The 26865-nt window shown below is 36.1% G+C and overlaps 1 protein-coding gene and 1 pseudogene across 1 annotated transcript; one reads left to right on the plus strand and one right to left on the minus strand.

Annotated features, from left to right (window-relative positions):
* The first annotated feature begins 16184 nt into the window (after positions 1–16184).
* LOC139105604 (uncharacterized) lies at positions 16185–17815 on the plus strand. The gene is made up of 4 exons (XM_070661797.1): positions 16185–16715; positions 16836–16946; positions 17073–17256; positions 17466–17815. The coding sequence occupies exons 1-4, from the start codon at positions 16185–16187 to the stop codon at positions 17813–17815; spliced, it is 1176 nt and encodes a 391-aa protein (XP_070517898.1).
* A 7120-nt stretch (positions 17816–24935) lies between these two features.
* On the minus strand, positions 24936–25792 carry LOC139105605 (uncharacterized; annotated as a pseudogene).
* Between the last annotated feature and the right edge of the window lie 1073 nt (positions 25793–26865).

Consider the following 26865-nt stretch of genomic DNA (forward strand, 5'->3'; position numbering starts at 1 on the left):
AGATACACTTGATCGGTGCGTGCCTTATCTTTAAACATCGAGATTCAATGCCTTCTCAGAGCCGCTATACAATAAGAAATAAATCTATAATCAAAATACACGAATCTATTTAATATCCTCAACAGATATTATAAAAAATACAATGAACGATATATCATTTACTACGCAAACAAAAACTACATTAGAATTTGAGTTACTAGGACTGAAATTTACCCGGAATAGAAATCGTTGAATCCAACGAAATAGAAGATATTGAAGAAAGCGATATAACTGAAGAGAATGACAGTTGTACAAATGACATTGTGAATGCTAATTATAACAGAAAAGCAGTTGAATTCTGGAAAAGTTCAAAAAGAGGACGTTTTAATTTATCAACAGTACAAAATCGTTTTCAAAAAGTAAAGACCTTGTCGCAATTCTACAAATGGGAAACTTACATGTAGAAGGGTGGTATCCAGAAAAAAAACTGCTATATATTACTGAATATGTGTTGAATAAGTTTAACGATGCTAATGAAAGAAGCAAAATTATTCATAATTTAGATCTGCGACGATGGGCACTAAAAGCAAAGAAAAATATTAATTTTGCTCAATTTAGGGTTGGAGCAACTCAAATATTAAATTTTAAAAGAAAGTACAGGATTGTTTCAAGAAAAATATCAAAATTTATAAACCGTTCATCAGAGGATAATCAAGAATTGCAAGCAAAGTGTACAGAATTTCTTGCTACTGTAAAATCGTACATAGATCTTTTTGAATTACAAAATATATACAGGGTGTTCCAGATCAGTGGACGATGCCGAAAATGATAGGTAGATTTAATCGAATTAAAACGAAAAGTCCTGTACCATTTTGAAAAATTCTCAATAGTTTTCAAGAAAAAAATTAATTTATGTACGCGTAAGAGCGACGAGGAAGCGTGAGCTAAAGTGAGCGCGACAGACGACGGTGCCATTTCTAGTCATTCGCCTGTCGCTCATCTCTCTCGCGCGCTTTCTTGTCGCTCTTACGCTTATACATTTTATGTTTTAATTTTTTTCTCGAAAACTATTAAGAATTTTTCAAAATGGTAAAGGACTTTTCGTTTTAATTCGATTAAATCTACCTATCATTTACGGCATTGTCCACTGATCTGGGACACCCTGTATAATGCGAATGAGAGTGAATTTAATTTAGATATGCAAATCATTCCTGTTGTTTTTTTTGGTATTGTTAGAATTTGCATATCTCTATCTGTAGATAAATAGATTTCTATTATATACATTACGAAAATATCCCTCTCTATTAGATATGGAGTCAGACGATGTCTCTGCATCCTTCTTCTGGATAATTAAATTAATACAATTTTTATTCTTGAAAAAGTTTGAAAATTTCCCCTTTTATTTGTTTTAATATGGTCCCTATTAAGCAATGTCTTCTCATTCTTCTTCCGTGTAATTAAACAATTTGGTGATTATACAGAAAAGAGTCATCCTTTTCGATTTCAATGATCTTGACATATGTTGTCGAGGTCACTTTTCTGCCGGGCCAAAGACCTGTCCGACGAGGACATTGAGGCTCGAAGTGCCTCAAAACATTTTAAACGTCTGTAACGCTCGTGAGAAGAACGATGGTACGTTGACCGCCGTTCTTGCGCTAAGTCCAACGCGCGGATTTAGCCGATCGGGGCTGAGCAAGACAAAGCGCTTCGGCGGTCCCGAGACCCGAGCAGTACCAATCCGCGCTGCGCCGAGCGCCACGTGCTAGGTTACCCCCGTCGTTGTTTTCTTAGCTGTATAAAAAGTCTATACCGGAACCCATCAAAACCGTCTTGATTTGTTCGCCTTCGAGCGAACATCTGATCTTTCCGAATCCTTCAGCGAGCAAACCAATGGGATAGAGCTCACTCTGCTTTGACCAAGAATTTCTGGTGCTTGATCTATTTTCTCCGATCAGTTGAAAACAGTTGCTCAGGCAGACTTGTAGGATGTAGCGCACTTTGCCTCCACCAAACACTCTCAGTCCTTCATCTCCGACCGGGGTGGAGCGATTCGCTTTGACCTAGCTCTCTCAACTAAACGATGTCTGTCAATTGCACCTCCACGGCAATCCTGACACACCGCGTACTTGAGTAATTCCGCGTTTATTTCCGCGTTCGTCTTTATCTTATCGCCGTAACACAATTGAATCCTAAAGATCCGACAAGTCTCCGCCGGGTAACGCTCGCTAGGTCAACATTCAGCAGGTCTGTTTAGGTCGTTTCACGGTAGGTACCTGAAATTTGGTTTCTTCGTCCAGTGTACTTATTATATTTATATAGATTTTGCCGCTCTTATTTTTTACAGTTGTGGCCCCTATGTAAACACTATGAGCAATTATTATTCTCAGTATATACCCGACTTTTATTTCTTAAGTTTTAATCCAGACAAAAAATAAAGATTTAATTTGCGGCGGCACAGTAATCATTTCGGGTAAAGAAAATGGTACATTAATTCCCAATATTTCTAAATGACCCTATGCATTATTATTCGCGATGATGTTGGTTTAAGAAAATTGTTATCTAATATTCCAGCTCAAGAAATTGGAAAATCGTTAAATACTATTTGAAAAGTTACACGTTTTTTGAAAATTGAAAAGATTATTTTACTGAGAGTGTATACTGGATAATTATTTATTTCGTTTAATTTTAAAATATTATCATAATTATTCTTATATTTTTAGAAATTATTTTTTTTATAATTATGTTGGATCTGAATTCGGTGTTTAACATAAGAATTACATTTTGAACGCGATTTCCAAAATTAATTTGAATTGTAGGTACATGACTATGTTTATTTAAATTTATTGTTACCAGCCAGTATCTCGGGTTCTATTTTTTTATTTATTTTTTTTTTCTTGGGACAATACCTGATGTGAAATCTGACCAGATCCCTATTGCACACTCATCTTCGAGAAGCTGCAGCCGTTTTTCTCATCGTTTTCGTTTTTTCTTTCATTGTTAGCGATCCTTAGTTCACAGTTATCTAGCACGTGTTTGTCTTTTTCACAATGAACACAAAACTCTTAGTTTATAAGGTCGTTCTGCCTCCTGCTTGACCGGCATTCTTTAGCGGAATCTCTGTAATTATTACACATTTGGTATGCAATTTGCGGCTTATTTTCGCTGCCTCTTTGTTCTTACTGTTTTTTGTAGCGATTATTAGCAGTGTGACCTGATTTATTACACCATTGACAGATTAGAGACGGTTCATTCAGATTAATATTCTTTCTGTTATTGTTTGACCGACAAGATTTTGCATTATGTCCCGGTTTATTGCATAATTGACAATTTCAACAATTTTCTTAAATTACATTACAAATCGTCGGTTATTCGATTTTCTTTGTCAACATTTATCGGCGCTGTCTTTTACAAATTTGACAAATTAGAATTTTATTCGATAGATTTAAATTTTCTCCAAATTATAGATTTATTCTTTTTTTTCAATTTGAAGCGACATATTCCTTTTTGTGGCATAACTGGCTAATTTTTCGTAAACAATCCATTGTCACGGGCCTGGACAAGGAATAGCTCCTTCTATAGCATAATTCGGTCATTTCACACAACTCTTTATCTATCTTTAATGCATCAGATACTGTCTCATGTACGCTTAAATCTTGTTTAACTCTTTATTCTATTTCAAGTTTTAGCCCTCGGATAATTGAAGTCCAAACACAACGTAGTTTTACGTTAACGTTAATAAAATTGTTTTAGTGTATCTTTAATTGACAGTTTATTACTTAATAATTAATACTGAATATTACAGATAACTTGCTCAGTTACGAAATATACATGTTGTTGTTAAGAAAGATACCGACAGAATGATTCGAACCTGAGTTGAATTGCCGTCCTCATCGCAAAAATGATCTTATTGGTTACAAGTAAAAACGTCTAGTCTAATCATATTTCGACTTATAACGTGACGCATTTTTACAAAATTAAAGACCGCTCGTCAGGATGTACCACCGATTTTAAGACTCGATACAAAAGCGGCATCACTATTGTTTGACATTTTGACAAAATAATTTTTGACTTTACATGTTGCCACCGATACCCTTCAAATCGAATTTCACCGCGATATTATTTAATAATCAGTTTACATTTATTCGTTCGATTTTCTATTATAACAAAATTTTATCAACGTTTTAAAATAGTATATAAAATTACTTTCTTAACGCAAGCTTTGTCGCGTTTATCTCTTCGTCGTTACAGATGAAGCATTTACACATGTCTTGTTTTCATGAAGTTTTAATATCTGCTATCAGTTGATTGTCTATTGTTATTTTTTTATGCTTCGAGTATTCTATTTTCTAGTAATTTTAATTTGTTGGCGTATATAATTTTTTTTTGTTTTTTTGGTAAATTCGGATTAATTTTTCTTGAAGTTAATAAACATTTTTCTTTTGACTGTATATTTTTCAAAATATTTAGTTAAGTCTGCTATGGTATAAAAATCTCGACCCTTAATTATTTGACGAACTTCGCCTACTATTCGGATCCCAAGAATCTTTGTAAATTGTTCTTTGGTTATGAGAGGCAACATATTTTTTGCCTCTTCGCATCACTCTATAAAATACGTAATTAAAATATTTTTGCCTTCAAAGAAGAACACAGCCTCAACCGCATATTTGAGAGTGGCAACGCATTTGAATCTATTATTCTGTTTTGTGACTGCATTTTAAATTTAGTTTTAGACTGTTCCACTAAATCTCCAAATGGATTAATTTATTTATCGTTAAAGTTCTGAATTCGCTTGTATGCCTTGGTTATTTCAGAAGATTCTTCGTGTTTTATGACAATTCGTTCTGTAGTCCCTAATATTCCTATCGGTTTCTCGGTCTGTTTTGGCGTCTCAACTTATACTTCAATTGTTTTGACAAAATCTAACCGTTTAATCGCATTTCTGGCAATGCTTGAAGCAAATGTGGATGCGTAATATATGTATTTTGGATTTCTTAATTTGTTTTGTATTTCTAATACGGCTTTGTAAACTTTGTAAATTGCAGCTTAATCAGCCTTTGACTTTGTTGTGTTTATTTGTAAGAAATTATGCTTAAAAGATCTCGCATGAGCCTTTAAAATTTGGTAACATGTTGATTATGTCAGATGCTAGATAATTTTTAAATAAGGAAAGGAAACAACTCATGGATAGTCAAGAAAAGGACTTGGAGCAGGTATTTAAAAACTAAGCGGGGTGTAGAAAATCGTAACAACCAAAATTATAGGCGTGCGTCGGAAGCGTGCCATGCTTAGGCGTACTCAAACGGGAAGTTTTTATGAAGAAAGGAAAAGCACGCGTATCCGTGGTTCACTTTTGATGAAAGAAATTTATCCTATTCATCGGGACTGAACTAAACGCGAATTCTTACAAATACCAATAAAGGTCACGTGTTTAAATAAATTGATATATGAGTTAAAATTCAAAATTACTTACATTTATTTTTAATAAAATAATTAAAAAAATTTAACATTATAATTTTATTACAATTTAGTTTATAAGATTAAAATTAGAGTTATAAAAATTAAAATTAAAATTAAATGTATACGTGTTTGAGACATTGGTATGTGTAAGTGTAAGTATGATTTGTTAAACTTAGATCTGAATTAAGAGTTTTAGATAAATCTAATCTAAAATTTCACGGGTTTCCAATTTTTCACAAAGTTCAGTAGGAGGCAGGGTATACAAAAGGAAAGTAGTGTGGACCTCTTCGGCAGAATCTTCGCTAATAAGGGGATTCGTGTGAGAGTTCAGAGAGGACCCCGACTTCACTGGGGAGTTGGGTCCGGCGTGGTAATCGAAATCTCTTGCTGTTTAACAATTGGTTTTTTTAAGGAGGTCTTGGGACTTGTTACCTCGGCGTTTAATATTTGTCTTGCTAACTCTTTTCTATTTTTCCTTGCATTTTTAAGTATGCGGCTGATAAGGAGTGTTTCCAAAATAACTCTCTGAAAGAGGCATAGTTTGCAGATTTTTGATAAGTTATTTGATCACACTGATAAAAAAAAGTAAAAAAAAAATATTAAGTAAAATGACTTACTATTGAAGATTTGATATTCAGATGGGTTTTCTCTGAACTACTGTTCTTTTTTCTCAAGATTTTGATAGAGGTTGAGTCTTCAGCACTTTAGATGCGGTGAGATGTACTAATATAAGATGCGTATGACTGATTGATATAAATTGCAAAGCAAAACAAAGCGCTTGGTTTTGCAAAGTTTTGGCTTAAATAGCTCTTTGAAAAAAGGAAGACATCACTAAGTTTCCTGCTTTTTAGGAAACTTAGATTTTTATTTGTTACTCTGGTTCCTCTACCTTTCTGTATTTTCTTAAAATTATATTTATCTATTGGTAGGTGAAAAGGTTACCATTATCCATTGGCGTTTACAATTAACATTTCCGTGGCTCCGTCCTCAAAGATAGTTTTATTCGATCTCTTTAAGATGTTTAAAACAAAATAAAATTTTACCTTTGGTCGTTCCAGTTTGGCTTTCATATACAAGATTTTTTATTTTATCGCTTTATTATTTGTAATTTTTAACCTTTGTAATCGCAAAACGTCCGATCCGCGGTTTTCATAAAATTTTGAAGGTGTGTTAGAATTGTGAGTCAAAAGGATTTTATTAGTCCTTTAATTTTTCTATCTTTTTCTTGTTGATATTCGATCGTGTATTAAAATGTCACGTAGACTTTATTTCTATTGTTTCTGCTTTACGGCTCCATTTTGTTACATTTAATTTTCCTACATCTAACTGTCAGTGGCTGTATCAATTTTGTTATGATTCATGAATTTAGCCTTCTGGAATAATTTTAATTTCACTTTTTTATTGTTTGTTTGTAAATATTTTTCCGCCAATAAATCATGATTTGTTTTTTTATTGGATATATATTTTAATTGTGTATCAAAGAAAGAAATGGTAAAATTCAAAATGTAACAAAGTGATAGTCTATTTTTCTACAAAAGTCTCCTGTTTATTTGTGTGGCACACTAGATAAATAGATAATTATTGATTCCACTTAGAGTGACAATTCTTTAAAATATGTGTATCAACTTATACTACGCACGCATTTACGAAATCTCCTTACACTATAAAATTTCTTCCACTCCTCCTATCACACACACACACCCACCCCATCCCCACTTCCTATTTCTTAATGCTTCCTTTCGTCTGGACTTCTGCTTCTGAATCAATTGCGTTTTATTTTTTCTTTTTCTACCCTCCTTGCCAGCAATCCCTACTCTTACTGCTTAATTCTGCCACATTTCAAAATGTCACCCTTAATTCCCTATCCATTCTCCTGTTATCCCTCTTCTCCTTTCTCTTTTCTCTTCTACGATTCCTCTTTCTTCTTTCCATTCTTTTATCTCTTTTTTTTTTCATCTTTTTTCCCCTCCTTCCTTTGCTCTTGCCTTCCACTTTTTCTTCTATTTCCTCTTCCATCCACTACATCTTTCTTTTTTTTATTTCACCACCACTAGTTCCCTTCTACATTACTCTTTATTTTACTCTTTATTTTACATTACTACTATCCTTTTCTATCCATTCGTTTTCTTTTCCATTCTTTTTCCCTTTTTCTTAATTTCACTATTTCCTTTGTTGTAACCCGACCTCAGCAACAAGAAGTCACTGAATTTTAGGCGTGGGCCGGTTTAACAACCGATGCTTAGCAGATCATCCGACTTTCGGAAATCTGCTGAGGATTTAACGTCTTGCATTTTTAATAAAGCAATGACCAAAAACAGTCATTTACTGAAGGTACCGGAAAACTGCTGACTGTTGCATTTCACCGTAGCAACAGTCGCGTATATAACCCGCTACCGGTCGACGTCCGTGGGTTAGTTGCAAGATCATAATTGACGTGTCACTCTGCCCGTCGCACACCCGATTTATACTAAGTGTGGTGGAAATAAAGGAAGAATTTAATTTATAAAAAAGTGTCTTTATTACGGATTCTCTTACACCTTCGCGGGTAATTCCTACAGTTCGGGAAGACAGACCCCTTGCACCGACCACGGTACAACACCTTTTTCATTCCCTTGTTGTCTTCTCTAATCTCTTCTATTCCTGTAATCTTATCTTCTTATTTCTTTCAACAATTTCATTATTTTTCATTTTTTGCCTCTTTTCCTTTCTTTTTCTTTTTAACCAATGACCTGGCCGTTTTCTTACTTCTACTAACCAAACTACATTCTCCCTTTTTTTTTCATAACTCGTCTTTTTCTTCGTAAAATATTTTTTTATTCCACCTACACTTTCGCACTTTTCTCTTCTCTTCCTTATCTACTTTTTTTTTTAATCATACTTATCTAATTTTGTCTTTCGTTCTCTTTATTTGTTTGTCTTCTATCTTTCTAATAATACTGTGTCTACGCGTATATTTTCGTACTTTGTTCTCTTATCTTTCTATACTTTTACAAACCGTTTTTTTAATTTTACTTTTACACTCCCACGCTTACTTCTTTCTATTAATTTTCTTTTTTTTCACTCTTTCTCCCTTTCTAACCTTTTCCTTATTTTTCTTTTTCCACTCACTTACTCACTCACTCATTCAATCTTACACTCTTCTTTTTTCATTTCACTATTTTTCTTTCCAAAATTTTCCTTGACTTTTTGCTTTCCACCCAAATCCTGCACTGTTCTCTTTACTCCCACTTTTTCCACTCCTTTTCTATTACCTCTTCAAAGTATTTCTCTCCCGTTTATCTTTTCTATAAAATTCTATTTTTGATTTTTTTTTCATTTGCTAAGCCTCTACAACGCAGCACTTCGGAAACAAAAGTCTTTGTGCGGCACATTATTGATATCATTTTTTCTTTGACAACATTGTTTCCAACGTTTTTTATCTACTCTTTCGTCAGACAATTTTTTGCTTTGTAACCCAACTGGAAGCATTTAAAGCATACTTTTTTTTCTTTCTTCGACATTGCACGCCTGATTGCTACATCGACTTTTGCATTACAATTATGCACCGCACCTCTAATTTTACATTTATTTTTTACTTTTTTACTTTTTACTTTTACTCTTCTTAATTACAACCACTGTTTTGCTTGTAAATTTAAGTGTCGTGATCTTTTCTCTCAGCGAGATGTCTTCTATTGTTTATTGTATCATTTCCTTATTGTAAAATTGTTGCTTCTAAAATATTGTGTTGTTTTAAACATTAAGTTAAATTTAATTATATTAAACATTTATTCGTATTGACAATAATTAGCTTTAGCGTAACTTTTTGATATGGTTAAATTTAATGTTACAGGTAATTAATCGAGAAACCGACAGAATACCAAGAGAAAAAATTTACACTATGTTACATCAGGCTGGACTGATTCGTAAATAATACCAACATAAATAAAAATACTGCGTATAATATCTTGAATTTATGTAGAAGTTATGTATAATACATATCTTAAATATATCAGTTTGCATATATTACTGCATATGTACTATATTTATTTGTTTGGTTTTTGCTTATTTGCTTGTTTGTTTTTACTCTGTCATTCAAATTTATTACAAGTAAGATAATAAAACAAAAAAAATGTCAAATCGCACAGCGGAGAAATTTGTTTTAATGTGTTCGTACAAAAAATAATTCTTTCTCCAAAGTAGTAATATCAAATAAAAATGTCAACGCTAAATACTTTGTTCAAAATTATTTTTGTTGCACCGTAGCTGAGTGCACAGGATCCGTTCTCCGGGACCGTCCAAAAATATAGGGTAGTAGAGAATAAAGAGACCGTTTTCCGTAGAAAGCTTCGTTTATTTCTTGATTCTTGTTCACTCTCGTTTGGATGATGCGTTAAAATTATACGTCGCATTATAGATCTACGTCGCAATACCGTGGTTGTTGCGTCAATACGTGCCGCGTGTCTGATGGTAAAACTTATCAGCACGAGATGTCAGCTCGCGCATTATATTGACAGCTGTTGTTGGGGCAAATCTTAGTATTCAGCCGAATTTGTGGGTGAAAAGCAATGACCGATGACCGGGCGCCTTCCGCTGACTACGCGCAACTTACGAAAAAACGCGAAAGTATCTTTAGCGTAGCCTCAGTAGATTCTATAAATTTTACAATCTATTGGGTCTCGGTCATTCGCTCGGCACATTTGGAATGTGCCAGTATTCGACTTAGAGTTACAACGCTCTTATTAAAAAAAGTTTTTTTTCTTACAAGTAGTATAAATAGTATTAGTTTTCTACTTCACCAATTCTTTCTTCAACGCGGAATTGATAGAAAAATAATTAAGAATAGAGTAGATCATAATTTATTAGGACATAAAGAAATGAACATCAAATCTTCTAGAGAGAATTTTTTATATAACAGGCTTTATATTGTCAGACGTTTAAAAATAAAACAGAACTATAAAACCGGTGCTAGCAAAAACGAACAATGAAAATCTGTCGGAACATTGTGTGTTACAAGAAATAACCGAACAAGCCTAAGACAACATAACAACGAAAATCGAAACGTGGAAAATATTTAAGTATACTACTAATCGCCTGACAATAAATAAAAGTGATTAACAAAAAATATTTTTTCAAACTTAAAATTGTTCCGCGGATTCGATGTCTCAGAAAAACCAAGAGGTCGGTTGTGCCGCAATTGTAAGGGTAATATACCCGAGTACAAAGCAATTAAATGAAATCGCAGTCTATGAAACGTGACCCTCCGTAAATTAAACTTTTTCATATCATTTTTTTCTATTTGTTAATAACAAATTAAAAAATTTGAGTAATCTAGGCTCTTGAAGGCGGAGCCATGTATAAGTATTTATTTTGAACATCAATGGATATTAAGAACTCCTCACAAAAATTTAGAACTAAGAGCGAGATTTAGAAAATTTTAAAAAACAATGAAAGGAGGAAGTACGATTGCTCAAATGCCGTGAAAAGGAAAAGTAAAAAAACGAAAACGACAAATAAAAAATATGAATTTTTTAAAATCGGAAACTCAGCAACGATCTTTTCATTTTCCGAGCTTATAAAATGCACGCTCTCTTGCTCTCCAGAATCACCCAGTGACAAAAAATATTTTTAGTATCAGTGATCACCAATGCCTAAAAACGATCTCTGCAATCAAACCTCCGAAACAAGACTTCAGAAAAGTAAGTCTATTTTTTAATTGTTGTAACCCGAACCCCATTACAACACCAAAAGTAAAACGGAATAGGACCTCACAACATAATTCCAATAAAGCTGCATCAGCAGCCTTTATTTGACAAAAGATAATAAAACAGATAACAATTAAGAAAAATTAAGAAGAGGAGGTTGCGAAATCCTATTGCCGAAACAGCTGAGGTTGCATTGGCCCGGTAACCGAGTGACGGCCATGCAACCTGCTGACTAAAGAAAAATAAGAGAACCTTTAAATACCTGCGGGCGACTGGCCGCGAGCAGTTATTTCTAAAGAAAAAGACGTGCAGTGACCGTCGCACGTAACGTAACTCCGGACGCGTGCCGACAACCGATACCTCGCAGAGACGAAGACGCAAATAGTTCAGCGCAGTGTAAACCGTAGTAAAGTTAAATAAAAAGCAAGTTTATAAAAGCAACAAAAAAACCCTTTATTAAATATTAATTGAGTGTATCATTACATCTATCACGCCCTTCCTCCTTTCCGACGGTCCCGAAAAACGGACCCCGAGCACCGGTCACGGTGCAACATAATCAATAAAAATAACATCAATTCCACAATTCCATATTTCAATAACTTTTGCTATTTAAAATAACGCCGTAATCGGGTGAGATTTTTAATGGGTGGCATTCGTTTCTGCCTTTTTCGTCCCTCGTTCTGATTCCTCGGGTTTCTGCAAGTTCTTGTCTCTCGTTGCATTTATCGTGGATTTGAGTTTGATAAACCGGTAATTATTTGACGGCTATTAACTGCGTAACTTTTGCGTGACTTGTGCCAAATAGTTGTGGATCGTGGGAATCTCTGCGGACGGATGTAGAAGATCGGGAGTGCGGATTTACAGTCACCCTTGAGTGTCATTCTTATTCACGACGTTTGTGCGCGACGTATACGCGAGCCGCGTATTTTGCACTTTACGCAAAGTAAGGTACCAGATTTCGTCCCGGAAGGACGCGACGGGATACAGAGATCGTGCGGGCAAAATCGAGGAAAGAAAGAAAAGATAATAAGCGCAAGCAAAGTCCACTCAAACATACATAACATTTAATTATACAGAGTGTCTTAGACATAACGAAGGATACTGGGAGGATAGATAGAATTGATTGAGACAAGTAGAAAAGTCCCGTACCATTTTGCAAAATTCTCAACCGTTATTGAGAAAAAAATTAAAATGTATAAATTGTATAGGCGTAAGAGCGACAAGGAAGCTGTGCGTGAGTGAGCGTGACAGGCGACTTTTCTACTTGTCTCACAATCAATCAATTCTATCTATCCTCCCATGTTCGCAATCGAGCGTTGCGGATCGGCGTTGCGAAGCCCGGTCGCGATCAGCCGGCTTGCTTCGCTGTATATTATGATTTTTTCTGCGGTTTCTATTGTGTCGATTACCTGCGAGCGTTTCAGGGCCAACGTTATTTTGGCAACACGAATCGCTCGATCCGTTTCGCTCGATCCGCGAGCCGATTCCGGGAGGTGGTCGGTGGGATCCTCGAGTCGGCGAGCGATTTCGAGGAACCTGGGGATCCAGGCGTCAGTCGGTTTTTCGGAGAGCTCCGAGCAAACGAACGAAAAAAAGTCTGAGTGCCTCGGCAATAGAAAGCGGGCGTCGCTTTATAGCGAAATTAAACGGTAGCAAGTCGCGTTTCGCCGTGCAAGCGATTATCGGCACATTTGTACATTTTGTAAATATCTTGTAAATATATTCTTGTCTGTTTATTTGTCAAGTGCGCGTTTTACATATTTCGTTCCCGTTTCGTTACATTTTCGCAACATCCCAGTATTCTTTGTTATGTCTGGGACACCCTGTATATAAGCGTACAGGTTTTCTGACAAAACGGTCAAAGGTTGGAAATCTTGATTCGCCCGTGGTAGCTGTCGTAACGGACCAACGGAGATCTTGAAGAGCGGTGCGGTTGACCACTCTCGCGACGGAAATCTTGAAATAAGAGACGCGAGACAGCCGGGCAATACGTGCACCGTTTCGGCGGAACCGAATATTATAATAGTATCTTGCGAAGCGGATAATATATATTTAACGTATTCGAAATCTCGCGAAAACGAGAGCTATTGAATTGATATTAAGCGACCACGTTAGCTGAGTTGCGACTGACTCGGCATTCGTCACCGTAGCAAGCGGGCGAGAATTTTAACGACACCGGCTCGAGTTGATTGGTCGGGTCGAAATTAACACGCGAAAAGCCGTTAATTTCGGGCTGTTTGCGACTCGAGCCCACATCGTGTAAGCACGTGTACACAGGCAAGCGGATGCGTGAACGTTTCTCATTCGATTTTTGTTTTAAATTAAATATTAATTGCGTAAACTTTTAGTGGAATGGAAGAATCGAAACATTTTTAAGAAAAGCCGGAACAGGAGAAACTGACAGATACGAAATCTCCGGAATATTGTTCACCAATTTTTCATCCCCTTTTTGTTCGAGGAGGCGCCAAGTGAAGAAGTATCTCCAGTCGTCGCAAGTAGGGAAGAAAAGTAGGTGTTATATAGGCCGGTTCTGGATCACTACGTGTTAGTGTGTCCGTGTGACCTAGGGCGAGGGATAATAACGTCACGTGGGGAGGAGTGTTTTTTCAGGAATCGCCCCTGTGTCGGCGATTCTCGGAACGGATTGTTTATAAAAATAATAACAACATCGAAATTATGATATTCGATATTTTTTGAAAATAATAAGCGCGTCATCGCGCAGCGGTATTTTCATGCGGCATCGCGAGTTTCAAAAAAGTCGCGATTTTTTGTTGTCTTGGCATTGAAATAAATTGTGACAATACAGTACACGCCGCAAGATTATACCAATATGGTGATAGCATATGGATTAGCGAGTGAATGCACATTACGTGCAAAAAAAATTTACGTGGAGCGTCATCCATGACGTCGTCATCCGTCGAGACGCACGATTCAACGAGTTGTTCATAAATTACGTGAAACAGACTGCCTTGATCATTTAAATAAAGATATACCTGCACGTCGTCAAGTTCGCAAAGAAAAGCGAACTTTAGAACTGTTTGGTAATGAACCAAATACAAGTATTTGTCGTGCGGCGCACGAATTAAACATGTCGCGATATGAAGTGCATCGCACTTTACGAGAAAATCTGTTGCACCCGTACCATTACTAGCGATTGCAACAATTTTTACCCCAAGATTTTGAGCGACGGATTTATTTTTGCCAAGGTCGGTATTAGTATTAACTTTTTATATTTGGGATAATTTAATAATAAGGCCATAATTAATAAGCACAATTTTTTCCAGGATTCCTTGCGCAATGTCGGCGAAATGCTACGTTCCTGGACATTATTTTATGGACGGACGAATGTACATTTACGCAAAACGGCATGTTCAATTCAAGAAACCGAATATATTGGTTGGACGAGAACCCGCACGTAGTTCGACAAGGGGCCTTCCAATATCGATGGTCTATTAACGTATGGATAGAAGTTATTGGAAATCAAATAGTAAGTACAAATTAAAAAAAAACATTTTTATATTATTAAAATATTTTATTATTTGTAGGTCGGTTCATACTTTTTGCCTCCACGTCTAACAGAAGCCATCTACAGACGATTTATCAAAAATAAACTGCCTATTTTATTAGACGATGTGCCGCTTGCGATAAGACAGCAAACAATTTATCAACACGATGGAGCACCGGCACACTCGTCTCGGGCAGTGCGTGAAATTTTAAATACAAGATTTTCAGACCGTTAGATAAATCGTGGTGGCCCGATCGCTTGGCCAGCACGGTCAACGGACTTGACCGTCTTCGATTATTATACAGGGTGTCCCACCGTTAGTGTGACAACACTCGTAGGGGGGTAGATCTCGTCAAGCTGAGCATAAAAGTCCTTATCCACTTTGCGTTTTTTCAAATCATATTCGAGATATGAATTTTTAAAAATTTGTATAATACAGCGTATGAGTTTTACGTTCTATAAGAAAATAGCACGGCCTACTCAATCACGCATGGGCCGACGCTCGGTTGTAAAAGTGCCGGCTCGGCTGTCTTGCCGCTAATTAATATTACAATTGGGTGATTGCTTAGCAACCAAAATTGTAATATTATTATGAGCGGCGAGACAGCCGAGCGGGCACTTTTACACTTTCGTTAAACTTTCAGGTGTTTTTGTTTCTCTTTATCCGTTTTGTTTCAGTAATTAAGATGTACATATTCAAAGTCGCGTAATCAGAATAAAAGTGTGTGAGTGCGTATGTAAAGGCATCTCGGTTTTCTTTTCTTTTTTTCTTTGTGTTTTGTGTCTATATCCACTCGACCATCATAGCGTAGCAACGGTCACTTCTGGCCGATCCCGGCAGTTCTTAGCCACGTGCACAAGGCGTACGCGCTCACGCGCTCCGGTCGTGCACAAACATTTTAATTTTAAAAGGTAGATTAAATAATTAATTGGTAAATAAATATAGAATATATATATAAGTAGGGAATAAACACGGGTTCTAACTCAAGAGCGTTGAGGGAGGCGAGGGGTCGGGGGAAAAAAATCCAAGATGAGAGGAGCGCGGGGAGAGGTAGCCGTAGGTGGAAGAGACCGAGGGGGTATGAATGGGTAACAGATACCCCCGGGTCACCTACGGCTACCTCTTCCCGCTCTCATCATGGATTTTCCCGACCTCCTTCCTCAACGCTCCTGGAATAGAACCCGTGTTTATTCCCTACTTATATATATATATATATATATATATAGGACTTTCGTTTCCGATTGCAGAGCGAACGGTTGTGTGTCTGAGCGAGTGCATGTAGAAAAAGGTTTTGTGGGAGTAAAATAGTTTTTCAGAGGTAAAGGGTTGGTTTGAGGGAAAGAGGGAAGGGTTTTTAAGGAGGGCAAGTGAGGGTAAAGAGCAAAGGTAAGAATAAAGGGAAAAATCGGGGAAGGTATAAAGAGGAGTTCATTTTGAGGTTAGGTTGGCGGTGACGGGAAAAAACCGTGGGTAAGACAAAGGAAACGAGGAAGGCAAGGGGGTAAAGGAGAGAGTTAGAGGTATCAAAGACAAAGGGAAAAGAGATAAAGAAGATTGGAAAATGAGTGAACAGGAAAAAGAAAATGTGGAGAGTGGAAGTGAGGAAAGAAAAGAGGAAAAAGGAGAAGAGAAAATAAAAAAGAAAATGGGAAGACCTGCAAAGGGAGAGCTGCTAAGAAGGGAAAGAGCCAACAGCTTGCCAATTATGGAAGCGTGGAAGCAAGGGGAGAAAAAGAAGGAAAGGCAGGAGGAAAAAGGCAAAATAGAGGGTTTGGAAGGATTTAGGAAAAACGTAAAAGTGTATAGATCACCGGTGAAAGCAACAGAAGAGGGAGGTGAAGGGGGAATAAGCAAGGAAGGTTTTGAAAAGGTGATAAAGGAGATGAGAAGTGGATTCGCAAGGATCCAAGCGCAGATGGAGGAAGTAAGGGAAATAAAGGTACAAATCAGAAAGGAAATAGAAGATCTAAAGAAAATATGGAAAAAAGAGAAGATAGAATTAGAGAAAAAAATAGATGGGATGGAAAAGAGAATCGGGGAAAAAAAATATGAGGGAGGTAAATTGGAAATACCAGAAGAGATACAGAGAAAGGTTTTAAGTTCAGAAGAAAGAACGAGAACGTTGGAAATGGCAAAAGAAAGAGAAAAGAAAGAATGGAGGAAAAACAATTTAATAATAAGAGGTATAAAGATAAAAAGTGAGGAAAAAAAGGCGTTGAAAGAACAAGTGGGAGAAATAATAGAAGCAACAGGAGTGAAAGCAAAGATAGAGGATGTAAATAAGATAGGAGGAGTAAATAAAGGAGGTTATGGAATGGTGTGGGTAAAGATGGAAAACTTTAAAGAAAAACTGGAAATATTAAGATGCAAGGGAAAATTAAAGGACAGGACGGAATGGATAGGAGACGATCTGACAGAATACGAAAGGAAAGTGGAATGGCTCATAAAGAGAGAAGCGGATAGATTGAAAAGAGAAGGAAAACAGGTAAAAATAGGATACAAGAAGATATGGGTAAATAAAGAAATGTGGATATGGGATGATTTGAAGGAAGAATTGAGAAAATGGGATGGTGCGAAAGAGTTTGAAAAAGAAGGAAATAAAAGGAAGAAGGTGATAGATAGATTAAATGCAAGTTTTTGAAAAGAAGCGGAAGAAGAGAAGGAAATGAGTTGGAAAAAGTGGAGAGAAAAGATGAGGAAGGAGGAAAAGAAAAGGATGAAGAAAAAAACGAAAAAAGGAAAGATAAAAGGAAAAAAGAAAAAGAAAAAGAGAAAAAGGAGACAGGAAAGGAAAAGGCGGAGATAAAAGACAGAAACGTGAGAATAGTTTTTTGGAACGTAGCAGGACTAGAAAACAAGGATGAAGATTTTTGGAAGAACATGGAGAAATGGGAGGTGATATATATGTGTGAAACTTGGTTGGAAGAAAAAAAATGGAAGGGGTTAAGAAGCAAACTGCCAAAGGGCTACAAATGGATAAATAAAGGGGCAGAAAAGAAAAATAAGAAGGGGAGGGCAATGGGGGGAATGGTGATGGAATGGAGGGAGAAATTGGAAGGAGAAGAAGAATTAGAATTTGAAGATAGGAAAGGAATGATAGGAATAAAGATAAAAAGTGGAAAAGTATGGTGGAAAATAGCAGGGGTATATGTAAATGAGGATTTAGAAGACATAACAGAGAATATGAGATAATGGATGGATGAAAAAGAGGAAGGAACGAGATATCTGATAGGGGGAGACTTTAATGTGAGGACGGGAGAAGAGGGCGGGCTATGGGATGAGGAAAAAGAAGAAGAAGATAAGGAAGAGAGAAAAAGGAAAACAAAGGATAAAAAAATTACAGGAAAAGGAAAAAAATTTTGTAAAGCTTTGGAAGAAGCAGTATGGGAAATAGTCAATGGTTGTACAAGAGGAGATGAAGAGGGTGAATGGACATATGTAGGGGGAAGAGGAAAAACAGTGATAGATTATGTGATCAGTAATGTGGAATCAAAAGGAGAAATAGTAGAAATGAAGGTGGAGGAGGAAGTGGACTCAGACCACTTACCCTTAATAGTGACGATAAAAAGGGAGGGAGGAAAGAGGAGAAGATGTAAATATGGTATAAAAAAGAGCACGAGACTGGCTTGGAGTGAGAAGGAGAGGAAAATTTTCAGGGAAAAATATAAAGAAAAAAGAGAGAAAGAAAACAATACAGAGGAAAATTGGAGAAGTTTTAGTAAGGAACTGGAAAAAACAAAGAAAGTAGTTAAAAAGGAAATGAAAAAAGAGGAGGGGGAAAAACCAAAAGAAAGATGGTGGAATGAGGATTGTAAAAGGAAAAAAGATGAAGTAATAGAAGAAATGTTAAAATGGAGGAAGGGAGTGAGGAGAATTATAAAAAGAAGAAAAGAAAATATAAAAAGCTATGTAAGAAGAAAAAATTGCAAGAAAAGGTGAGATGGGAGAAAGAAATAGAAAAGATTAGAACAGAGGGAGAAGTATGGAAAGTAGTAAACAAGGGAAGAAAAAAAAGGAAAGAAGTGGAGGAAAAAATAAAGATTGAAGAATGGGATGGATATTTTAAGGAAATGTTAGGAGGAGTGGAATGGAGAGTAAGAGAAGAAATAGGAGGAAAGAGAATAGAAGACAATGAGGAAGATATAAATAGAGAAGAATTTGAAAATGTAATAAGAAGGTTGAAAAAAGGAAAAGCAGCAGGAAGTGATGGTTTAGAAAATGAAATATGGAAATGGGGAGGGGGGGAAGTAAAAGAGAAATTATGGTGTTGCACCAGGTAACGGTGCAAGAAGTCCGTCCTCCCGGAACACTTATGTACCCGCGAGGAATAAATAAATGGAGATCTTTTTAATGTAGATGTCTTTTATTTCCTTCCGTTAAATCGCCCAGACCTCGGGCAGCGTTACCACGGCGTAGTGTTTATTAGAATAACCCGCGGACGTTCGGTGGCCGCGGGTTTTATACGCGACTGTTGCTAAGGCGGAAAAGCAACAGTCCGCGGATTTTGGGCGCATAGGACAGTGACCGCGTTCGGTCATTGCCTATGCGAAAAGTGCAAGGCGTCGATCGGTCAGCGGATTCCGCGATCGGAAGATCCGATCGACGCTGGTTGTTAACCCGGCCTGCGCCTTCGCGGGCGCGGCCTTGCTGTTGCCGGGGTCGGGTTACAACAATGGAAAATGTGCAAAAGGGTATGGAGGGGGGAGGGGATGCCGGAGGAATGAAGAGAAGGCGTGATAGTTCCGGTGTTAAAAAGAGGAAAAGATGAAAAAGTAGAAGAGTATAGAGGGATAACGTTGACACAGACGGCGTACAAAGTGTATGCATCTGTGTTAGTAGAAAGATTAAGAAAGGAAATAGAAGAAAAAGGAATATTATCGCAGAGTCAAGCCGGTTTTAGAAGAGACATGGGGACAGTGGATCAAATATATGTGTTAAATTATTTGCTAAATAAGAAGATAGAAGAAAAGGAAGGAAAAATGGTAATTGTGTTTATAGATATGAGAGCGGCGTTTGACTCTGTAGACAGGAGAAAATTGGTGGAAACAATGAAGAAAAGAGGGGTAAGGGAGGGATTGATAAGAAGGTGTGAAGAAATATTAGAAGAAACGGTGAATAAAGTAAAGGTGAAGGATAAAAAAGGGAAAAGTTTCTGGACGACAAAAGGAGTAAGACAGGGTTGTCCGTTTAGTCCTACCCTGTTCACGCTCTTGTTGGCAGACATAGATGAAGAATTAGAAAAAGGAGGATGGGGGGGTATAAGAATAAATGACAGGAGAGTTTACTCGCTGGCGTACGCGGATGACGTTGCGCTACTGGCAGAAAATGAAGCAGGCATGAAAGGAATGATTAAAAACATGGAAGAATATGTAAAGGAAAAGGGATTGGAAGTGAATGTAAAGAAAACAAAGATAATGAGGTGTAGAAAGGGGGGAGGAAGATGGAAAAAAACTAAATGGGTATGGAAAGGGGTAGAAATAGAGGAAGTAAAAAGTTTCAAGTATTTGGGATACATAATTATGAGAAATGGAGAGCAGAAAGAGCATGTAAAGGACAGAGTAAAAAGAGCGGCAAGAATAATGGGGCAGGTGTGGAGTATAGGTAAAAGAAAATTCGGAAAAGACTGGAGTAAAAGAATATGGCTATTTGATAAACTGGTATGGTCGGTTATTAATTATGGCGTAGAAATATGGGGATGGAAGGAAAGAGAAGAGATGGAGATATTACAGGAAAAATACTTGAGATGGGTGCTGGGAGTAAGAAGATATGTACCAGGATATATGGTATATAGGTGAGAGAAGAACTACAGAGGGATAAATTGAAAAGTAGAGCAGGGATGAAAGCATGGAAATATGAAAAACGGTTAGAAGAAGGGAAAGGAGGGGTTCTAGCAAAATGGTGCTGGGAAGAAATGAAGGGAAGAGCAAGGGAGGGAAGAAGCAAAGGAAAATGGGAAAAAAAAAGAGAGGAATTTTTTGAAAAATTTGGGTGGTCGGGAAAAGAGATGGAAGATCTAAGAGAAAGAGGGGAAATAAGGGGGAAATATTTGGTGGAAAAGGATAAAGAATGGCAAAGAGAGGAAAGATGGAAAAAAATAAGAGAGTCAAGATTTAATAAGTATTATAAAAAAGTGAAAGAGGAAGGGATACCAGGATATTTGAAATTGGGGTGGAAAGAAGAAAAATGGCAAAGAATGGCAAAATTTAGATTAGGGGAGGAAATGAGAGGAAATAAATATTGGGAGGGAGAGGAGAAAAGAAAATGTAGAATATGTTTGGAGAAGGAAGAAACGTGGGAACATATATGGGAGAAATGTATAGATTGGGGAAACGAGAATAGTTGGGAGGAAATGGTGGAGGAAATTCTGGGAGGGGAAGGAAGGGGGATTGATTGGTTGGAAAATTTGGAAAGAACAAGGGAAAAAAATAGGAGTGATTGAAAGTATGAAAGAAAAAAGCGTCGGAAGCGGGGGTCCAAAGATAGAATTTAAGGTAGAATTAAGGCAAAATAATGTAAAGAATGAATGGAGGTGTGATCTCTCTCTCTCTCTCTCTCGATGCGTAGGTAATAGAATAGGAAAAAAGCGTAGGATATAAGTTTTTACTTTCAGGAAACGGCTGTAAAAAGAAAGAAGACTACAAAAGTAGAAATAGTTTAGAGATAAGAATGAAGTTTTAAGATATATTTTATGAAATTGTAAGCAGAAAATTGGGGAAGCGAAAGTCCCGGTGTACCTCTGAGGAGAAAATAAACACCTTATATATATATATATAAGTAAGTAGAAAATTGAAATCTAAGACGAAAAGTCAAATGCAATTTTTAAAAATTCTCAATAGTTTTCGAGCATTGATAGCATTAGTATACGCACTGTCGTCAAAACTGTCCGTACATAAAAGAAGTCGTCAAAACTGCTATTTTGTATTTTACTTAATTCGAAAGCTTCAAAAAAGTAAAAAATATTCTTGGGCTGCATTTTATAATAACGTTACCACAAGCTAATAATGAATAAAAGTGAAAACGGTACATTTTCCGACATTAAACCGTTAAAAAAACTAAAGTAAATGTAATTTTAAGCAAAACCAAGACTCCCCCAAAAAAAGACTCTTAAAATTATACTCCCCAAAAATAGAATATAAAATGTGCACTTTAATAACAAATACTCTTTATAAAACTAATGAAATCAAATAAATGCGCCAAGAACCTGAAGAAAATAGAAAATTATATTTAAGCAAATCCAAGACTCCCCCCAAAAAAGACTTCTCTCAAAAAAAGACTCCCTTAAAATTATACTTGCCCAAAATAGAATATAAAATGTGTACTTTAATATAATATAATAATAAATACTTTTTACAAAACTAATGAGATCAAATAAATGCGCCAAAAATCTGAAGAATAGAGAAAATTATATTTAAGCAAAACAAGATTCCCCCCAAAAAAGACCCCTAAAATAGAACATGAAATATGTACTTTAATATTAAATACTTTTTATAGAACTAATAAGTTCAAATAATTGCGCCAAAAACTTGAAAGAGCTAGAATATTTTTAAACATTACAAACTTATGTGAAACCATACAAACGTAGACCTAGGTTTGCCTCAATAATATAACGTGGTTAACATTACAAACATAAATTAAACGTCTAATATATCTCACTTTTAAAAAATGCGGTGATAATAATTGAACTAGGATAAATATAGCTTTACAAAGGTTTAAATTAATGTAACAGCTATGTGCGTGACCCTTTTTAGCATTTTCTAAATTCTTATCAAAAATTGTTGTAGTGCATTCGTGAATTTTTTGCATTAATTCTGGAATCTTTCTCAAAGTACTTTTATTCATAGTTTTTAACAATTTTTGATATTGTTCGATTAAAAGCGGATCATTAACTTTACATAAAGTGCTGCATGACCACGATTTTTTGCTCGAGCTTCTATCAAAGATAATGTATTAACAATTTGCCTTTTTGTATTTAATATTAAAGGTTCCGTTACATTAACTTTGAATGAATTAATATTATTGTGGCGACCGCTCGCGCTCGTCGCCCACACGTTAACGCCAGTAAAATGGCAACTCGGCACACGGCGCCCCAGCGCTTCGCGGCACTAGGTGGCCACAAGGGCGTGGGTGTCACCCACATTCAAAATAAGTTTGACCCCTGGATATAAGAACACGCTCCACAGGGGGTCCATACGATCAATTCAGCTGAGGTGAAGAATCTGTTAAGATAGCTTCTAAAGCACTTTTGTGGGTTTGTAAAATCGTATTCTTTATGGAAGCTCGGTCTTCTTCACCGGAAGAAATTACTCAGCCGCCGAAGAAGAAGACTCGCCGCAGCCGAAGGAAAAAGGTGCCTCTCACGCCGGCCATCGTATCAAGTAGCTCGCCAGACAGCACCACAGACCCGCCGCTCTTGCCACACTGCCACCAGCTTTACTGTCGCCGCCTGACTCGCTTTTTGGAAAGAAGCCTGCCGAAGAAAAGCTTACCAGGACACCACAAGGACCACATTAGACTCTAAAATTTTTATTAAATGCGGACGCATTTTACTACAATCATATTTTACTTTTTCGGGTTTTATATTAAATAATAACGACACAACAAAAGCTATAGCAAAAACACCGCAATCGTTGCAGTTTGGCTATTGTTGAACACTAGGAAATGTAATTAAATTCTTTTTTTTTTAAATTATATGTTGGGAATAACTTTGTCAACATTGTTAAATGATTTTCATGAACGCTTTTAGAATTAAACAAATCGTAGATAAATATACGTTTTGTATCGTAATAACTACATACCCAATGTTGTGGACTATATAATATTTGTATACGTTTTTTATTTGGCGGAACAGCATTTATTGTCTCTGGTAATTGTATCCGCTATGTCAAAACAGGTTTATAATCTGAATAATTTTCTAATAGATTGTTAAAATGATCCATGTGGACATCACTTAACCATTCTCCTTGAACGATTTCATCTTTTTCTTTAAGCTGTAAAATGACTTTTTGCAATTTTGAATTCAGGTTATCTAAATTATTAATTAGTATTTAAATACAGGTGCACAACGACCTATGTCTTTAAACGCAGGAGCTGTCTATTTTCTTTGGCGCTTTGCAGTCTATGTTTTTTGGTACAAAAGCAGTCTATGTTTTTTGGCACAGGAGTAACCTATGTTGTTTGGCACAGAAGCAGTCTATATTGTTTGGCGCAGGAGCAGCCTATTTTATTTGGTGAAGGAGCAGCCTATGTTTTTAGCGTTTTTCGGCCTATGTTCTTTTACATTACTTTGAAGAAAAAGAAGAAGAAGCCTATGTTTTTTAGCGCACAGCCGCTTATATTCTATAACGCACAGCCGCTTATGATCCTTAGCGCACAACCGCTTATGTTCTTTGGCGCACAGCAGCCTATTTTGGGTGCGTTCGGGGAGTCACTACCAACGCTACCAACGCAAACGCTATCAATTGCGTTCACAGAGCCAACAGCGCAACAGTGCTAGCGTTCTCTGCGAACAGTTGATAGCGTTTGCGTTGGTAGCGTTGGTAGTGACTCCCCAAACGCACCTCAAGTGGAAGAGTACGGACGGTATTAGAAAATGAGAAAATAATAATAATTACAAATCAAATGTTATATTAATTAGATTATATTTGTACATTTTATGTTACAATACACATTTAAATCCAGTTCAACTAAATAAGTATTTTATATAAATGTAATATAAATTTATTTAATTTATGTAATATAATGTAATATAAAAGTATTTAATATAAATGAAACAAAAATTCTTTTACCGAACGTATAGTCTTGTAAGTATTCTATTCTTTGCTTGTTTTTTTTCTGTTGTAACCCAAACCCCGTTACAACACGAAACATGACGCAGGGCATTTCGGCATAAGTATCTCGTAATTAAATAACCTCGGAGGATGCAAGATCAGCAAACCTCCTTAAGAAATTAAATAATAAGAAACAAAAGAGAAACACGTGCGAGAACTTATTGCCGAAATCGCTGAGGTTGCATTCGCTGAACTACCGAAGTTCGGCATTGCAACCCGATGACGCCAAGGCCCTGCGTCACTATTAAATAACCGCGAACCGTCACGGACGGGTAGTCGCATCTGAGTCCGTGCCGTAAACTGAGAGCGTGAGATAATCAAAGTTCGGTCGCGTGCCATGTAAGAGGAGACCTCGCGGAGCCGAGGACGCGTGACAACGCGAGGACGTGCGCCGAACCGATCAAAAGGGAAACATAGGACGATAGAAAAAGTGTAACATCGCAACTTAATAAAAATACTACGTCTTTATTAAAAAACTACTATTTTCGCCCTCCCTCACGGATCCCGAAGGACGGACCCCGTGCACCGGCCCCGGTGCAACATTTCATATATTTGTATAAATTTATCCAAAGTTTCTATTAATTTTTGTTGAATATCTATACGTTCTCTATGCCTTTTATTTTTAGCTTCTTCACGAATGCTGTCCATTTCTTCAGCTTTACGTTTTTTATCTGAAAGTACAAATATTACATTAGTATTATATTCCATACTATATCAAATTCAATACAATAATAAATAACAATTACTTACAAGATACTTCAAATTGTGAGCTATTGTTGGAATAGCTACTGGATAGAGATGATACATTTTGAATGATTTTATTTGCATTTCAAGCTCTGTTACTTGAAGATACAGTCACCAACGGTGTCATGTACGGTTTTTTCCCCAGAAAGTCGTCCATTATCTAAAAGATCAAATAATAATATTAAAATAATGAAATAATATAAAGATAATGTGAAAAAAAACAATAAAAATTAATATACATACATCAAAATACTGCAACGTACGCCTGTTGTTACCGGACTTGCAATTGTGATTTTCAATATTTTTGTATGTGCGCTTCATAGTATTCATTCGCGTCATACATTGCTTATCTGTAACGTTATATCCTTTGGTTATTAAATGTGCAGCAATTTCCAGCCACGCTTTTTTCTGACTAAGTTTTCCAGTTGTTAAAAGAGGTTCTCGCAATGTGTACGCTTCAAATAAAAGTAATATCGCCTCATGAGATCATTTAAAATCTGAAAATTAATAACAATATTTTTAAAAACATTATAAAATATAGGCAAACTATAATGAGTTACTTACTTTCTTGGTTTTCTATGTGTTCATTTGATTCCATTCTAGTTTCCTATACATCTTCAATAAGTACATTTTTATCTAAAAAATAAATGTAATAAAAGTATAAATAATTAATCCTACAAAAACAAAAAAAAATTATATTAAACAAATACTTGTTCCATAATTAGTTTTATTTCTTGTTTGCGCATTATAGAACAATTTTGTTGCAAACATCGCATCTGAAACACCGATAAGTAACTTTAGTTAATACAAAAATTCTCTAATCAATATGTTTTGTATCTATAAATAATATCAATTTGAATAAAATAAACTTACCATTATTGGCTCTCTCTGCAGACGTCGGTGACAATTGTAAAATTAAAGTTTTATCGGTCTCTTCATTCTTAAAAGTAACAGATACTAATTCTTCCATTGAAATGCTGAAACAACGATAAAATGTAAATAAAGTTAAATAAAAGTAGCATTGTAGTATTGCTAATAATATAATAATATTATATTTCTAATAACAAAAATTTATTACCTCTTACTTCTTTTCCTAAAACAAGTATGTACACTAAGCTGCTCGGCGACAGTTTCAGAAAAACTGAACGCTTTAATTCCGAGGCTCATTTTCAGACATCTACTGACACGCGATTGTTACAGTGACGTAAGAACTGAAACAAAATCAGGAGATTGCACTTGAAGCACTTTTCCGGCACTCGAATCCTCTTAACCACCTACAGTGATTATTATCATGATAACGGTAATAGTGATCACAGGTAATCTTGTAAAGGTCCACCTTGTCGTCTATCCGAACTTCCTTATTCATTTAAATTACGATTTCCACCAAAACCATTACCTCTCAGTCCAGCTCTGCCTCCCATATTATTTCAACCATCGTCTCTCCTCTAAAAATAAATATTGATTTTGTTATTAGCTTGTAAGCATTTATGTATTCTAACAGATTTATAATTAAGATAATACCGTAACACTATGAATCAATTCTTAAATTCTTTGACGGGCCTGTTCAACAGCTTGATGCTTTCCTGACAACAAACATTTTCTATCGCCAGGATCATCTTCTCTTCCTTGTTGAATATAATAGATAATACTGTAAAAGAATTGATATAAAAA

This window comes from Cardiocondyla obscurior, linkage group LG09, assembly GCF_019399895.1.
Source record: "Cardiocondyla obscurior isolate alpha-2009 linkage group LG09, Cobs3.1, whole genome shotgun sequence".
In the NCBI taxonomy this organism is placed as follows: Eukaryota; Metazoa; Arthropoda; class Insecta; order Hymenoptera; family Formicidae; genus Cardiocondyla; species Cardiocondyla obscurior.

Coding starts and splice junctions, on each gene's coding strand:
- LOC139105604 (XM_070661797.1), top strand. CDS start 16,185: ATGAGTGAACAGGAAAAAGAAAATGTGGAGAGTGGAAGTGAGGAAAGA. Junction 16,716..16,835: donor CAGAAGAGATACAGAGAAAG/GTTTTAAGTTCA, acceptor GAGGAAAAAAAG/GCGTTGAAAGAACAAGTGGG. Junction 17,257..17,465: donor GATAGATAGATTAAATGCAA/GTTTTTGAAAAG, acceptor TTTGGAACGTAG/CAGGACTAGAAAACAAGGAT.